This window comes from Festucalex cinctus, chromosome 1 (assembly GCF_051991245.1).
Source record: "Festucalex cinctus isolate MCC-2025b chromosome 1, RoL_Fcin_1.0, whole genome shotgun sequence".
In the NCBI taxonomy this organism is placed as follows: domain Eukaryota; kingdom Metazoa; phylum Chordata; class Actinopteri; order Syngnathiformes; family Syngnathidae; genus Festucalex; species Festucalex cinctus.
The window spans coordinates 60,382,553-60,399,117 of NC_135411.1; the positions used below are offsets into that span (position 1 = coordinate 60,382,553).

A 16,565-nucleotide genomic window follows, 5' to 3' on the forward strand; every position below is an offset into this window, starting at 1 on the left:
TTGTTAAAATATGAGGATTACTGTTAGGTCAGCAAGTTAGCTAAACCTCGGTGTTTATAGCTAGATAAACATTAGTGGGGGGTTTTTGTCTTTGAAAGCATCAGATCAGTCATTGTTATTCTTTGTCCATCATAAAAAAATATTTATGTCACCCTAGCCATGGATTTAGTTAAGGTTAACAGCCTTCGAGCTGCTCCCTTGTCTGGTTCAACACTTGTACAGCAAGCACAAGGTTGGGATACTCCGGAGACGGCTGTCCGTTCACAAAATGCTGCATGAAAAATGAAAACAAGATAAGCTCGGGGCACTTATTAGGACGCTACGTTTTCCAAAATTGACGAAGCTTTGTGTTAACGTTAGCTCGCAACATTTAGACAAATGCAAAAGCTAACAGAAGACATTAAACTAACATTAACCACTGACTGAACAAGCTTAACTTAGATGGCAATGACATTCTAGTAATATATATCATTCATTAATAGTAACTACAATAACTTTGATATCGTTTTGTTATTGCCCCGAAAGCAAACTACACTACAGCTAGCTAGTTAGCCCGATAGAGTTAGCATAGTCTTACCTTAGCACAGTCCGATTTACATACTCCGTAGGCACACCGCTTCATCATTTTGGAGGTCCGGAGCTTGTTAATGGTTGTCACTCTTCTTCCGTAAAGTTTTATGGTGGTTAGCAGTCTCCTAAGCCATCAAATAAAATCAATCAGACTATGGACGTCATCGAGAGCTGAGTAAAGCGTGACGGACTATGCTTACATAGCAACGGTTGCTAAATGTGTGATTGGTCAATGCTCGTTTGGGGGGCGGAGTTTGCGAAAGGTCAATTGTGGCGTTTCAAGGTTACCAACAGCACACAATGAACTATTTACATTGCTCAGTAATACGGTGTATCCCGTTGAAGGTCGTGGGGATGCTCGAGCCTATCCTATCTGACTTTTGGTGAGATGTGAGTTACACCATGGACTGGTTGACAGCCAATCGCAAGGTTTTAAATTTATGGTTAAGGTTTTTTTTCATACAAATACTGTATTTACTGCAATTAACAGTATTATTATACTGTTAGTGGTCTATTAATAGACTATACGGCACTTGCCAATTTATGAACAAATTCAGTTGACGCTATAGCCACAGGAATGGAACTGCGCCGTAAACAGATGAACCTATGTAGGTAGTACTGTTTATATCCATAACAATAAACATTTGTGCTGTTCTCTCTTCCAGAAAACTCTAGCACAGCACGAAGCAGTTCTGCTGCAGCAGTGGAGATAGCAGCCTCCTCAAGACGCAGGAGCACACGTAGCCAACAGGGGGCGACAAACACCACAGCCAAAAAATACCCACTACGGCAGGGCCGGTTATCTGGCTCAGATACAGAGGTTAATAGTAATGGTGAGTGTAAAAATAAAACTGGCTGGCTTTTGTTACAGATTTATTTCTTCTTACTTATATTTCTTACTTGTCAAAGACACAAAACATTTACTAGTTAAGATAACAGTGTTATTGGCAAAGATTAAGGTAGAATAGACTTCAGGGCAAAAGGGGATGAGGAATAGTTATGAGTCGTCATTTTTAAGGTAATGACAGTCTGAAAATGAGAACATAGCATCATTTTAAGAAAAGACTAGACTAACAACAAGAGAAATTGATAATGGGGAGGATGAGCACCATGCATTACATGTAGCATGCTATGAGTTTAGCCTGTGATCACAGCATGTTCCTGACTTTAAAAAAAAAAAAAAAAAAAATGGCATAATACAAATTTTGACCTTCTGTTTTGTCACTGTGAAAAATAATTTAAAATGTTATTTACTTGTTAAATTTAGCATTGTGGAAAAGCATGAAGACACAATTTGCAAAATATCAAAATGTAATCACAGTATGTAATATTGATAAGACATAATTCAAGTTAGACAGCAGTTTTTACACTTAAGTCCAGAAGTATTTTGACAAGTTTGAATGATTTTGCCTCTGTACAACTCCGCAATGTATTTGATATTTTAAAAACAATGAATACAGAATATGATTGAACTAAAGGTCTGGTGAAGCATCTAGCATTGAAAATGAGAATTTGACTCCTCACTTCAATAACTCACTTGAGTGCAAACGAAAGGGAGGGGGGAGTAGGGAGAGTGGTTTACTGTCCAAAATACTTTTCAGCCCCTGAAATTTGACATATTTTATATAATACTGGATGGCTGCACTGCAGTTCCATAATAGTAAATGTCATATTTTTGTGAAATCTCTGTTACATCTGAAAATCAATACATTATTGATTTCAAAACCATTTTGTTGTTGTATCAGTGCAAAATTATGAAAGCTGTCTCTATAGAAATACTTAAAGTGGAAGTCAAAAAACAATTTCTCGACAATAATATGTTCTATGCAGCCCCACTAGTCTAAATATGGTATTTTGGTTAATCTTGCATTTGTGGAATATGAGTTAAGCAAAATTCAGCAGTTTTTTTTTTAATCAATATCAGAAAGCCACTTGCTGTCAAAGTGAAAATGACATCACAACCAATCACAGTCCATCTTCAGAAAACAGGTGAGCTGTGATTGGCCGTTGCCTGGGCCCTGAACAACTGTGATGTCATCGTCAGTTGACAAGTGACAAAATGGCCGCACCCTGAGATGGCCAAAAGCAGCTGGATTTTGCTGCTTCATTCATATTCCACAAGCGCAATATTCATCAGAATGTCATGTTTAGACTTGTGAGCTCACATATTGTCAAGAAATGTTTAAGGTTGACTTCCCCTTTAAATGACATAGATTTATATTGTAAAGAATATTTTTGGGTTGCCTAACCTATTTGAAATAACAATGGAAAGTGCCACCCTGACTTCTTATTTCAGTAAAATGACTTGCTACAGAAAGTATGATATACTTTCTCTTTTAGCACTAGAGGTTTCTAGTTCCATCTTGAAAAAAAGGTGTCTGTTTTAATGGCTAATCGAATGTGACTGGAGAGGTAGGTGAGAACAAGGACCACAGCATGTTCTTTCATTTGCAGGTCAAGGTCTCAGATCTCTACACCTCATGGGCACTCATGTCCGTCTTGACTTTTGGATTCCTCTGCTAGGTCTCAGAGGGTGCCAAGTACATCCTTATGCAGGGTGCCAGTGAATTGATAGCTTGTTAGACCTTGGAATTAAAAAAAAAAAACTAAAGAATAAAACAAAATAATTAAAGCAGGTAAACACATAATGAAGTTAAGTGTAATTGTAACAACATGGGAGGCTAAGTGAGCTTACTGTGACGGCTCCTACACTAGACACCTTGGCGTCAACATTTTTTTTAAATACAAATGCCAAACTTGACTTTGTTGTAATGTCTTAATGTTTATTGAACAATTTTTCATACTTTTCAAATTTATTTATTTATTTTTTAATATTAGATGATGGGCATCCTTTTAAATTTATAACAAAATGTTCAGGGAGCTCCCAAGGTTTTCAGTATGAATTAAAAAGTTAAATGGAAACTTAAACAAGTAAATGCCATCATAGCTCTCTATAGTTTTCTGCAATAAATTTTTTTTTCCCCAAAATTTAAAAATACTCTACCTTGAAATCTTAAACCTTCGCATTTCTTTGTTTCAATGTCGAACAAAAACAAAAGTTTCAGGAGGTTCCCAGGGTCAGAAGAATCTCTTAAAAAATTAACTGAGAATGTAAAGTTCCCTGAAATTAGGATGGTTTTAGATTTACTATTTATTGGCCGCCAGATTTTTAGAAAAGGCCGATACCGATATTCTCAAAATGTCCAATATCTCGGCCGATAATAGTCCTGGCCCAGGCAGGGCTGGATTGGCACAAAAAAAAATCGGCCCTGGCATTTTGACTTCGGCCCACCAGCCTTGCATAGCCTGTTTTGCCCAATATGTAGTTCTGCAACTGATGGTTTCATTTTGCTTTCAATATTTGAAATGGATTTATGGACTGGCCCTTCTAAATTGTGGGTCAGTTTCTTGTGGTAAAATGTAGGAAAATAATCATGAAAAAGCACTGCATCGGCCCCAAACGATGATGCCCACCAGGCCTCTGCCCTGTATGCCAGATGGCCAGTCCAGCCCTGGCCTGGCCTATCCATAGTTTTTAAGTTGGATTACTTGCAGATTTTTTGCTATCCAAGGCTGGGCTCGGCCCCAGTTGCCCGCAAAAAGTACCGTCCCATGCAGTAACCATTTTGATTTGCCTTCATTGTCTGTAGGCATAAAGAAGTCAGCAGACCACGACGAGACCCCTCCCCGCACGCCGACCGGCAACGCTCCGTCTTCCGAGTCCGATATTGAGACATCCAGCCCCGGGAATGACCTGGCGTCGTCCAGAAATGATGTGGTCGTCTCTCAAGAGGAGGACGAGAGGCTGGCAAAGGAGCTTTCGCTCAAGGAGGCCGCCGCCCACGACCTTTCCCACAGGCCCAAACGACGGCGCTTTCACGAGAGCTACAACTTCAACATGAAGTGTCCCACGCCTGGATGCAATTCGCTGGGTAACGCCTTGCTCGTTTGAATGTGAGCTTGTCCAATGATCAGGAGCTTTACATCCTTCTCTGACCTCACGTAGGTCACCTGACTGGGAGACATGAGAGACACTTCTCCATATCAGGGTGTCCTCTATACCACAATTTGTCAGCTGGTGAATGCAAGGTATTAACACACATATAGTGTACACATGCACACACACACACACACACACACACACACACAAAATGATGCATGACCAAGAGTGCGAAACTCTGCTGGTACAAAGGCCATTTTGTTAAATTTTTCTGACAACTGGCTAAGTCACAGTAACGTTTTTTTTTTTCCCCCCAACTCATCTCAGCTCTGCTTAGCTTAGCTTTACACACTTTTGTTGAGGTTACTTTTTCACATCAAAATTCGAACACAGGAAACTGCAGAAAACGAGAATGCACGAACACACCAATTGGAATGAGACAAACAATAATATAGGATAACAAGGGTCTATGTACCTTAATGTGGCTTAGTAAATGAGCCTATTAAAGCAGGTCTGCTCCCAGTATATTGTCATGGGCTTTTTATGTAGGACTGGGTTAAAAAAAAATCCAATAATTGATATCGAATCGATTTTCCTTTTCAAGCCTGATATTGATTTATAAAACCATGAATTGATTATTTATCTCTTTTTGCCATAAATTCTTAATAAAACAGAATTTTAAAGGCCATTTTTTTTGTATTTAGTAACTGTTTTCTTGAAATTTACTGGTCACATGAATTATTTTCCTTACATTTAGGAAAGACCTGACTTATTGCACTTTAAGACAATTCAGAATCTTTTTAACTCATCTGCTCCCAAAAAACGTATAAATACGTTCTTACGTTACGTTATTTTAAATATTTTAAGTATCCCAAAGACATTTATTTATTTATTTATTTTTTATTCTAGAGCAGTGTTTCTCAACTCTGGTCCTCGGGGCACGCTATCCAGACTGTTTTCCATGTCTCCCTATTCCAACGCAGGTGAGGATCGTTATCAGGCTTATCCAGAGCTTGCTGATGAGCTGTCATTGGAATCAGCTGCGTTGGGAATAGGGAGACATGGAAAACAGGCTGGGTAGTGTGATCCCCGAGGACCAGGGTTCAGAAACACTGCCTTAGAGCATATAGAAGGCTTTGATGCAGCCTCTCTGCTGCAGAGAATGGTTGAAGCAATGGTTGTCATTACAAAAACGGCCAGCAGGTGGCATCAGAGTAGAAGAGATCAACCAGGGCCATGTTGCAAACAAGCTGATTTCTCCACAGTTCTAAGCACATTTGTGAATAATGATGAAACTTAGCTATATTCTAATGCTAATTGCTGCAAAAACGGAAACAGAGAAATATACTTTTTTTCCCCTGATGAACGAAAAGACTCTAGTCTTTCCTTTGATAGGTTCCAAGTCTTTATAGCAATAGAAAACAATATTCTGTGGGCTTTGCAGAATCAGTCAAAATCCAATAAATTAGCCGGGAGCGAAGGGGGTTGTGTCAGTGAAAATGGCTGCGAGTGAATGAGTTAATCAGGATGACATGATATTTATACATTGATAACCACGCAGCTGAGATTAGTCAGAGCAAGCAGCCACTCGGGAACATGTCACCAGTGGAAAGAAGGACCCAACAGGGAGGGTCACATTGAAATTGTCAAGTTGCAAAGCCTTCTGGAGCACACAAGAAGGATAGTGCAAGGTTTTGTGCTGCAGGGCCGACTGTCAGTTGTTGTCATCACAGCGTGTTGATGTTTTGTCAGGGCAAGGTGTCGGCTCGAGAGAAACAGGCCGATGAAAGGACGTTGTCTCACCGTCACGACGAGAACAGGCATTCCGTGAGAAGCCAGGTAAGGTGTTGTTTCACCGCTAATAGCTATAAAAGTCATCCACTGGTCCGTCGGTCACGTTCATGCTCATCTCCTGTGCTGAGATGAGATGTGAAATGAGGAAGCATTAAATAATCATTAAGTCATAAAGTCAATTTTAATAATGGCTAAAGATAATATGAAGCGTTACAGTTATTGTGTATCCCGGTATAGCCAGAAGCAACCGCTCATACTTGAGCAGAAGAAGCCTCATCAAATCTGGAGTTGAACTTTTTCAATGTTTTTCTTTCCTGAGGTAAAAGCAGACATTAAGTTGTCCTGTCAGTGACTTTGCAATCGAGCAGTGATAAACTAATGAACTGTCCTGTTCACTTCATCCGATATTTAGGAAAGTAGAGGTTCATTTTGTGGTGTAATATAGATGACCAACGTAGTATGTAATTATTAAGGATTTTAAAGAACACTTTTTTTTTCCCACACGATACTCAACTCTTGAGTTGCCACCGATACCAATACCAAATACTACACTACATAAAATTCCTCTTAAAAAAAGACAAATAATGTTAACTATTACTTTAACTAATGTATATTCCAATATAGTATTTTCCCTAAAATATAAATTATTTAAATTGGTGGCAATTTTCTATTCCTCTAATTTCTATTTTCTACTTACTGATCATAAAACGATCCCTAGTATGTTTTTTCCTCCTGAGCCTTGCTACAGCAGTGGTTTTTAACCTGGGTTCGATCCAACCCCAGGGGTTCGGTGGCAAGACAAACACCCGGCTCAAATGATTTGTGATGATATGCCCCGCTTGGCTGCAGGTGATCACGCGACATTGCTTGGTCTATCTGGAATTTGGTGCGCTCAGTATATGACTTGTGGCTGATGTGATGGTATTAGTATTTTAATCCCTTCATACTAATTATGTTGAGCAAAAAAAGAAAGTGGTCAGATGTGCAATATAAATTCACATGTGCAGTGAAACGTATGGTGTTCCACAGGGTTCAATTCTGGAGCCTCTGCTATTTTATTTGTGTCTACTACCTCTGGGTTCCATCTTAAGAAAACAGCAGTGGTTGTTTTAAAGTGCTTGATAAATATGTAGTTGAGTTTAGTGATGGGAATCATCTTCGTAACTGCATAATTTGCAATGACAAGTTGAGTAATTCTAGTCCAGCCCAATTAGCTACCTAGCAAAACTAAAGGAACACTTCCTAAAGCTGCATGGAGTTGGGGAAGAACACGAACACGCTTACTGAATTCACGATGGAGCCAGATTCGAAGAAAACGTGTCTCTCCCTTTTCATTTGGTTCACCAGAAACCCCATACCTACTGTATGTCTTGAATTTGTTTAAAAAACAAAAAGGATGTTATTTTTCAACAAAGAAGGGTTCGGTGAATGCGCATAGGAAACTGGGGTTCACTACCTCCAACAAGGTTAAGAACCACTGCTCTACAGTCAACTTTTATTGACTAATAGTTTTTATTATTTTTATTTATTTTGTAACCATTAAGGTCATGGTTAGAAGTATTTGGACCTTGGTTTTTGCTCAATTAAACAATTACTCATTTATTAAAATAGTTGTCGATTAATTTGATAATCGAGTACATGCTGATTAATCGATTAATTTTGACAGCTCTAAATTGAAATACCGCTTTTCTATCTTTACTCCTGATCTGAAATGGTCTTATTGTAGTATCCCACTCCTGCAGTGGTGCAATCTTCTATGGTTTCTCCCTCTCATATGTGATAGAACAATAGTTATCGAGACGTTGACGTCACGCATCCCAAAATGGCCGTTAGCGCAACCATTTTGACAGCATGGAAAATACGAGTAAAAGTCAAACACTACACTTTAACCATGATTGACAGCTGTTGCAGACCAGCTGCCACAGCAAGAAGAAGCAAGAAAAGGGTCATGCTCCAGGCTACCAAAAGAGGAACCAATGCATAGCCATATACAAAGTTGCACTTTGTATAAGTTGCACTTTGTATATGGTGGCTAAATCAGCAGATGCTAACTGTTAGCACACACAAAATGTGGGGGAAATGATCTGTTTTGTTCATTTGTGCTGCTATGGTTTAATAGATCTTACACAGTTGAATTTAATAACTGACCAACACCAAAAGAAGAAGTTTTTACGGTATAAAATGATGGCGGCCAATTTAGCAGATGCTAACTTGCGATCGTACCTAAATTACACTGCAAGACTTGCATGAAACGGCAAACTTTGATGCCATTTTGTCAACACATAAAGGGCAAAAAAATCTGCTCATACAAACTTGTAAAACCTTTGTATGATCAGATTTGAAAGCACTCACTGGCAAGAGAGGAGCTAATTCCACGTAGCAGCGTCGCCAAGTTGAAACAAAAGCCCTAACACTTTAAGCCTAATTTATGCCTCCACGTTTGCTCTCGCGTCGATGAGCGCCGTCGATCACATGATCGACGCGAGCCATGAATTTTAAGTGCTGCGTCGCTCGTGGCCGGCCGACGTGCACATGTCGCCAATCCTTGGACGCACGTCGATGGCGGGGCGTCGCTCGCTTCTGATTGGTCCGTTCGATGGCGTTTTTTCTTTTTTTTCTCTCTCTCTCTCCCCGCCCCCCGCCCAGATAGTTTCCGTGAAGGCAACTGGCGGCGCAAATCGACTTCCTTGCTCGGAGACCACGGCTGTGCATGTGGATATGTGCCTGGGACGAGAGGCGGAAAACAACAATAACAACAACAACAAAAAACTGTGTTCGCTAAGCGCACGGCTGTTGTGTTTTGGCGAGTTTACGGCCGACACCGGTGCAAATTGGCAATAATTAATTGCCACGGTGATGAACTTACTCTCCCCCCGGCTTTGTTTCGTGTTTCTGAATTAAATTGAACTTCCTGAATCCGTCATAAAATGCAGAGGAATCGCCACTCTGTGGCGGCCCAGCCATAGCGACAGCGGGACTTGGTGTGAAACTCCAGCAGACACCGATGTGTATTGCGCACAAGTCGGAAGGCAAACGCACGAGCGGAGCTCCAACGTGACGCCTCGACGCGAGCCTCTCGCAGAAGCATACTGAGGCCTTAACACTTCATCGGCAATCCAACATGTCCGCTCTTGGGCAGAAAGTTGACGGATAAATGCTAACTTTAGCCCTCCTCGCTGTTGTAGTCCATTAACACTGCGCCACTACTTTCCTGCCGCGGGGGGCATGTTCAGAGAAATTCATGTGACATCCAGATTGCTTTGGGAGCCTACCATGCCAAACTGGCCGTGTGAGCTTGTCCTAACTGTCAGTGATGTTGTCAGACCCCAACAGAACGTCAGCTGCGCTACAAGGAGAAGGTGACTGAGCTGAGGAAGAAAAGGAACACCGGCCTCAATAAGGAGGAGAAGGACAAGTGCACGGTGTGTGCATGACAAGTTTGCCTTAGCCCATTTTGAACAACCAAGCATGTTTGTCATCATCCTCTTATGTCCGCCTCGGTTGCTAGGATCATCGGCAGAGCCACGGGATGAGTCGGGAGCCCCTGCTGGAGAACATCACCAGTGACTACGACCTGGACTTGTTCAGGAAAGCGCAGGCACGTGCCTCGGAGGACCTTGTAAGAGAGAAAACTCATCATCACCCTCCTCTCGTTGTGTCTGTTATTTGCCTCGCCCTCCTCGTCCGCCCCTTCTTCCTCTTCTTCTCTCTTCCAGTCCGCACACCCTCCACTGCAGCCTCAGGAGGAGTCTGAAATATACTTGGTAGATGGAACAATCCCTTTCAGTTCTTCTGTGTCTGTTGTTTCTCCTTTCTCTGTTCCGTTCCATCGAGACCCATTCAGAAGTCGCGTTATTTTTTTGTTTGGACCCTTAAATGAGTCCCCGTTTCCGAAGGTAAACAGACATTAAATGTCTCAATTGGGGCCTGAGTGGACACCATCTAGTGTCCTTTAAGTGTGGTGTGTCATTTTAATAATAGCTTTAATCAGCTTTTCATTCATGTTGCGTCATCGAACCCAGCACATAGGTGCTACGTATCTTATTAAAAATGATTGCAAATATTGCAGCACACCTTGGATCTTGTTTGCCTTATTATGGTAATTTAGTTTCATCATTTCACATTACACTAGTAGCAAACGAAGCCCTGAGAGACGAAACCAGTGGTCACCAACATTTTTGAACCTGACAGCTACTTCTTGGGTACTGATTTCATAATGTAAAGGGCTTCCAGTCTGATACACACATCTGAAATAGCACATTTGCTCAGAGAGGGGTGAGTACCGATACCAGGTATCGGTATCGGCCAATACATCGCCTTATTTCAATGTATCGGTACTTGCGGGAGGCTGTTTTATGATCAGGAATGAGAAATTAGAAGTATAAAAACTGGAAAATAAAAATAAAGCTATATTAGGATGTATAGATATAGGTTTAAAATGAGCTGTCGCTTTTTGGGCAAAAATCTCATGCACGAGTGGTATCAAGTACTTGGAATCGGTATCAGTGACTAGACTTGTTGAGTAGTCTGGTATCGTATGAAAGAAAATGGTATCAAACACCCTTAAATTATGTAAAGACACTGACCATGTTTAACTCATTGACTCGCAGCCATTTTCACTGAAGCAACCCTCTTCGCTCCCGGCTGTTTTACTGGATTTTGACTGATTTTGCAAGGCCCGCAGAATATTGTGAATTATTGCTATAAAAACATGGAACCTAGCAAAAGAAAGATTAGTCTCTTCTTTCATCAGGAAAAATAAAGTATATTTATATCTGTTTCCTTTTGCAGCAATTAGCATTAGAATATAGCGAAGTTTCATCATTATTCACAAATTTGTTAAAGCAGTTGGGAAAATCATGGCCATGGTTGATCTCTGCCACCTACTGGCTGTTTTTGTAATCACTACAATTGCTTCAAGCATTCTCTTCGGTTCAGTGGCTGCATCAAAGACTTCTTCTATGTCTTTGGGAGCATGGTAATATATAAAATAGAACGTATTTATAAGTTTTTGGGAGCAAATGAGTTAATTATTATTTCTCACAATAATTATCAACAATTATTTAACAAGGTAGAAATGTAAACATCAATATGCAACACTTACAGTGGGGTTAAAAAGTATTTGACCAAAATGCAGTAGGAAGTATGGGAAATTGGCCAAATACTTTTTTACTCCACTGTAATTTCTCTAAATCACTGCAAGTGTTTTCAAATGATCACTCCTACAACATTCCTAGGACACTCAATGGTCGATCGCTGGCAAGCTATTTTCAAAGCAAGCCCAGGGGCTACTCATGGACTTTGGGGTCAACCATCAAGTTGGTAACCACTGGAATAGACCCTTGAAATATTGGGATATTTGTTTACCTTTGTAAATATAACTCATTGAAAATATGAAAGAAAATCCATATTATTTTTCAACTGAAAGGCACACCTGTCTAGAAAACACACAGCTGCGACTTTCAGGTTGTCTCATCTCGACTTAACAATTCCAGCAGACAGTATTTAAATGTACATTGTTTATTTTTAAACTGTGCTCATCTATATCATTTTTCATTGTACTACTGGCTGTTTTTTATGCCTGAACTTCTCATCTTCCCTGACTAACGGAGCTCTTTTCCATTATCTCTTTCCTTATCCCTCTTTTGTCACGGCAACCTATTTCCTTGTTCTCTTCTCATTTCTTGTCACGACCCATCTTCATCGTCACCCTGTTACCCTGGTCATTACAGGAGAAGCTCCGTCTGGCTGGCCAGGTGTCGGAGGGGAGCAACATGATTAAAATCATTGTGTTCGGACGCTACGAACTGGACACGTGGTACCACTCACCGTACCCGGAGGAATACGCCCGCCTGGGGCGGCTGTACATGTGCGAATTCTGCCTTAAGTATATGAAGAGCCAGACCATCTTGCGCAGACATATGGTAAGACTGATTTGGTCCCGCTTTGGATCAATTGTCATTTCGTAGGGGAGACCAGGGCTAGTTGTAAGCTGTCACGTTGCAATTTTCTCCGAAAAAGTGTAATACAGGGAGTCCTCGAGTTAAGCCGGAGTTCCGTTCCTATGCTAGCGATGTAACCTGAATTTCGACTTAAGTCGAATTTCCCCATTAAAGTCAATATTTACATCAAAATAATTTACATAAAAAAAATCTAAAATACATTAAAATAAAAGCAATGATGCTGTACTAATGTCCGACTGAAGCCCAAGTCTTTGCCAATGTTCGTCGGTGTCTCTCCTTTCTGCGATCTTTTTAATGATGTTTAGCTTCATTTCTATGGTAATTGCTTTTCTTTTGGCTGGACCAACATTGATAGAAGATGAAGCTTTCTTCTTTCTTTTAACACTTTAACTCGGGCTTGATCTCTGCTGAGGAATGTCTTGTAAACGTACGGTCTGTTTGTTAGCAGCTAGCAAGCTAAGATAGCTTGAAGAATTCGCTATACAGCAAGACGAGTATATCCGGATACAAACAATTTCATGAATGACAATTTACACCATGAAAGTAGTGATCGACGACGTACCGTTTCAAGCAAGAACAACATACCTAGCTTCCGCTTCCACTTTGCTCTCCAACCAACTCCATTTTTTGTTGCTAGCGGCTCCAAACGGCTGGTTTCAATGGGTCGCAGTAATGTAATGCCCTACTCAGGACGTTTTTTGTGACACTTAACATATTTCCCACCTTTTAACGAAAATGCTCGTCGAAAATCAAGCTCTACATTCATTTGTTATGGTGAGCATGTCCTCCGGGAGTCAGAGCGGGAGCTAAGCAGTGACGTCAGCTAGAAGGGTCTAGCCTGTATATGATGTATTGATTCCAAGAAATATATAAAAGTATAAAAAGTGATCCAACTAGCTCGGGTTTCCCCTAAGTGTTACAAATACTGTCTTGAATTTGCTGTTTACATCATGCCCACTAGCAAGCAAGTGTTTGGATGGTAATGTGTGAGTCGTGGAACTGCTTACACTAGGCATAATATGACAATATTAAGACGTAATTCTTCATCAGAAGTTGACCTAGACCTCATGGTTCTCTTAGCATACGCACATATCTGCTAATACAAGGGCCGTGCAAATTGGATCAAACTTGATGTCATTGAAATACACTGATCAGTATCCACATGCGAATGGGTTCATGCCTTCTGATCATCTTAACCCTAAAGCCAATCTATAATTTCATTTCTAGATTTTGCAGGAATAAGCGGTTCAGAAAATGGTTGGATGGTTATAAATTTGTGTTGACGTCTAAGAAGACAAACTAGACTATGATTATTTTATCTTTTTCATATTAGGCCAAATGTGTTTGGAAACATCCTCCAGGTGATGAAATCTACCGGAAAGGCAACATTTCAGTTTTTGAGGTTGATGGCAAGAAGAACAAGGTAAGAAAGGCTAACACAACCCCCTAAACGTTCCAGAAACCAAATCATGCTTTGTTTACCTACAACAAATGATTGTTTTTGTGTGTATGCATTTTGTTTGCTTGTTTGGAGCACTTTATTTCAAACATGTAAAAACTAAAGAAATACGTCAAATAACCAACTACTGGTAATTAACTCATTCACTTGCAGCCATTTTCACTGAAGCAACACCCTTCCCTCTCAGCTGTTTTACTGGATTTTGACTGATTTTGCAAGGACCACAGAATATTTTATTTTATTGCCATAAAAAACATGGAACCTACCAAAGGAAAGGGTGGGGGTGGGGGGCGGTTTACAACATGGTCCTTGTTTATCTCTTATACTCTTCTGCCACCTGCTGGCCTTTTTTTTTTTTTCTTTTTTTTTTTTAATTTTTAATAACGACCATTGCTTCAACTTTTCTCTTAAGTTCAGGGGCTGCATCAAAGCCTTCTGTATTCTCTAGCATTTGAAAAAAAATTCCATAAAAAATGTATAGGTAATGTATAAATGGGAGCAAACGAGTTAAAGAACACATGTAATGGTTCAATTTACAAGGCTTAACAAATTTATTCGACTACCAACAGCATTGGCAATTAACAAATGGATGTTAAGTTTCTGTCATAACTTGTATAACAGTTGTCTATTTTCAATGCTAAAATATAATTAGTATAAGCATGAATACTGTATTTAAATGTTGAATTTTACAAAAACTATGAAAAAGACCTGTTCTAATGATGATCATGAAGAGTAGTAGTAGTAGTAATATTGTCTTACATTATGTTTATAAAATGTGTCAATATGTGCCAAATAATGTTTAAAATATTCTTCATTGACAGAATGCAATCTTAATCATTAATTCTTAATTTCAGTAGAAAAATCAATTTTAAAACAACATTGTTTTTCTGGCAGATTTTTTGTCAGAACCTGTGTCTGCTGGCCAAACTCTTTCTGGACCACAAGACTTTGTATTATGATGTTGAACCTTTCCTCTTCTACGTGATGACTGAGGTTGACAACACAGGGTGCCATCTTGTGGGATATTTCTCCAAGGTAAAGTCCTTGCAGTGTTTTGGGTTTAAATTTAAGTTGTTGTGGGACTCCACTATAGTTATGTGTCATTTACGTGTGTGAAATACTTCGAAGCTAACCAAAATAGCAAATATACACACTAAAGCTAACCTCATACAAGAGGAGTGTTGGTGGGTTCATTGTATTACTGCTACTAATGTTGGTAATCCCAGGTCACCCTATCAATGACAGAGACACTAATTTCACGTGTTCCAATATTATGTATTTGTGCTTCATTTATGTGTCTACCTGTCTTTGTATAGGAAAAAAACTCTTTCCTAAACTACAATGTGTCCTGCATCCTCACCATGCCACAGTACATGAGGCAAGGCTATGGCAAGATGCTAATAGACTTCAGTAAGTTTAAACTTTGGGTTTGTGTGTGAGACTAGGTGCATGTGAGTCCCTATTGGATTCAGTCAGCAGCAATAACACGAGATTTTAGCATTCTTTCTTTATTTGTCCTTTCAGGTTACCTGTTGTCAAAGGTGGAGGAGAAAGTGGGCTCACCAGAGCGACCGCTATCCGACCTGGGTCTTATCAGCTATCGCAGTTACTGGAAGGAGGTGCTGCTGTGCTACCTGAATAACTTTCAGGGGAAAGAGATCTCGATTAAAGGTCAGTACTGGATGGTCTTTTCCAAACCAGTGAAACCATTCTGTAACATTAGCGGGGGGGAAAGATGGGTGTAGTTGGTGGAAGTACACAAAGTTACCACAAAGGCTTTAGAAAATTGCCTAGTAAAAGAATTTTAAAAAATAGTCAAACATACATCCTTTCATTGTCTATACTGTTTATCCTGTTCAGGGTTGCAGGGATAACCAGGTAGCATTGGCTGAAAGGCAGAATAGACCCTTGACTGGTCAGCACTCAATTTATAGGAGACAAACAACCCTTCACTGTCACATCATACGTATGGCTTACTTTACAGTCTGTAATTAATTTAACATGTATGTTTTCTGGAATGTACAGTAAGTTGTACACATTTTGGCAAGAATGGCAAAAAGTATAGTTGACATCCTCTGGGAAATTGATTTTGTGATTGTCATGAGCATTTATATTAACTCCTATAAAGGCAAACATATATTAAATGCAAGACATTTTTAGCCCTCTATTTCATGAGTATAATATTTTTTCCCCATTAAAACCGTGACGTATATGATCTGACACATGCAATGCACAGATAGTCCATTAGCGGGCAGTATCACCCGGCGGATGGCTTTTCCAGCGACCTTGCAAGATTGCCCCAATTGAGAAAGGAGAGACACCTATACTTATTAATACGGGGAGTCCTCGAGTTAATGCGCACTCGACCTAAGGCATTTTCACTCCCGGTCCGCCATTTTGGCCCCCTCCGCCATTTTGGCTCCTCGTGCGCCATATAGCCCGCAGCATTTTCCCCTCGTCCGCTATTTAGCCCTTAGCTAGCGCTTGTGCACTTGTGGAGTATCTTTGGCTTGTTTGCCCTCTTTTTTTTTTTTTTCACATCATGGCCCCAAACAAGAAAGCTACGTTTTCTATCCATGTTGGTTCAGCCAAAAGAAAAGCAATTACCATGGAAACGAAGCTAGACATCATAAAAAAGATCGCAGAAAGGATACACCGACGAACATCGGCAAAGACTTGGGCTTCAGTCGGACAGTTGGACAGCATCTTATTTATTTATTTATTTGTTTGTTTGTTTTAATGTATTTTAGATTTTTTTATGCAAATTATTTTGATGTAAATATTGACTTTAATTAAGAAATTTGACTTAAGTCAAAATTCGGGTTACATCGCTAGCATA

The 16,565-nt window shown here is 40.0% G+C and overlaps 2 protein-coding genes across 7 annotated transcripts in view; one reads left to right on the forward strand and one right to left on the reverse strand.

Moving 5' to 3' along the window:
* aldh16a1 (aldehyde dehydrogenase 16 family, member A1) overlaps nt 1-13,042 on the reverse strand; it is a 29,935-nt gene extending 16,893 nt beyond the window's left edge. Inside the window, exon 1 of one of the 4 annotated variants that reach the window (XM_077498641.1) lies at nt 12,853-13,042. Coding sequence is in view for 3 of the 4 variants with exons in the window: in XM_077498610.1 (XP_077354736.1) it covers nt 578-625 (48 nt within the window). In the remaining variant the exon portion in view is untranslated. Of the gene's footprint in view, nt 1-577; nt 762-12,829 lie in introns of those variants that run through there. The other 3 variants (XM_077498628.1, XM_077498610.1, XM_077498631.1) reach the window with 3 other exon arrangements.
* LOC144002975 (histone acetyltransferase KAT7-like) overlaps nt 1-16,565 on the forward strand; it is a 28,663-nt gene that overhangs the window by 4,934 nt on the left and 7,164 nt on the right. Inside the window, exons 3-14 of one of the 3 annotated variants that reach the window (XM_077498664.1) lie at nt 1,236-1,403; nt 4,221-4,502; nt 4,577-4,659; nt 6,263-6,349; nt 9,628-9,726; nt 9,813-9,923; nt 10,021-10,068; nt 12,037-12,228; nt 13,601-13,690; nt 14,621-14,761; nt 15,043-15,136; nt 15,251-15,397. In XM_077498664.1, coding sequence (XP_077354790.1) covers nt 1,236-1,403; nt 4,221-4,502; nt 4,577-4,659; nt 6,263-6,349; nt 9,628-9,726; nt 9,813-9,923; nt 10,021-10,068; nt 12,037-12,228; nt 13,601-13,690; nt 14,621-14,761; nt 15,043-15,136; nt 15,251-15,397 — 1,542 coding nt within the window. The remainder of the gene's footprint in view (nt 1-1,235; nt 1,404-4,220; nt 4,503-4,576; nt 4,660-6,262; nt 6,350-9,627; nt 9,727-9,812; nt 9,924-10,020; nt 10,069-12,036; nt 12,229-13,600; nt 13,691-14,620; nt 14,762-15,042; nt 15,137-15,250; nt 15,398-16,565) is intronic. The other 2 variants (XM_077498669.1, XM_077498675.1) reach the window with 2 other exon arrangements.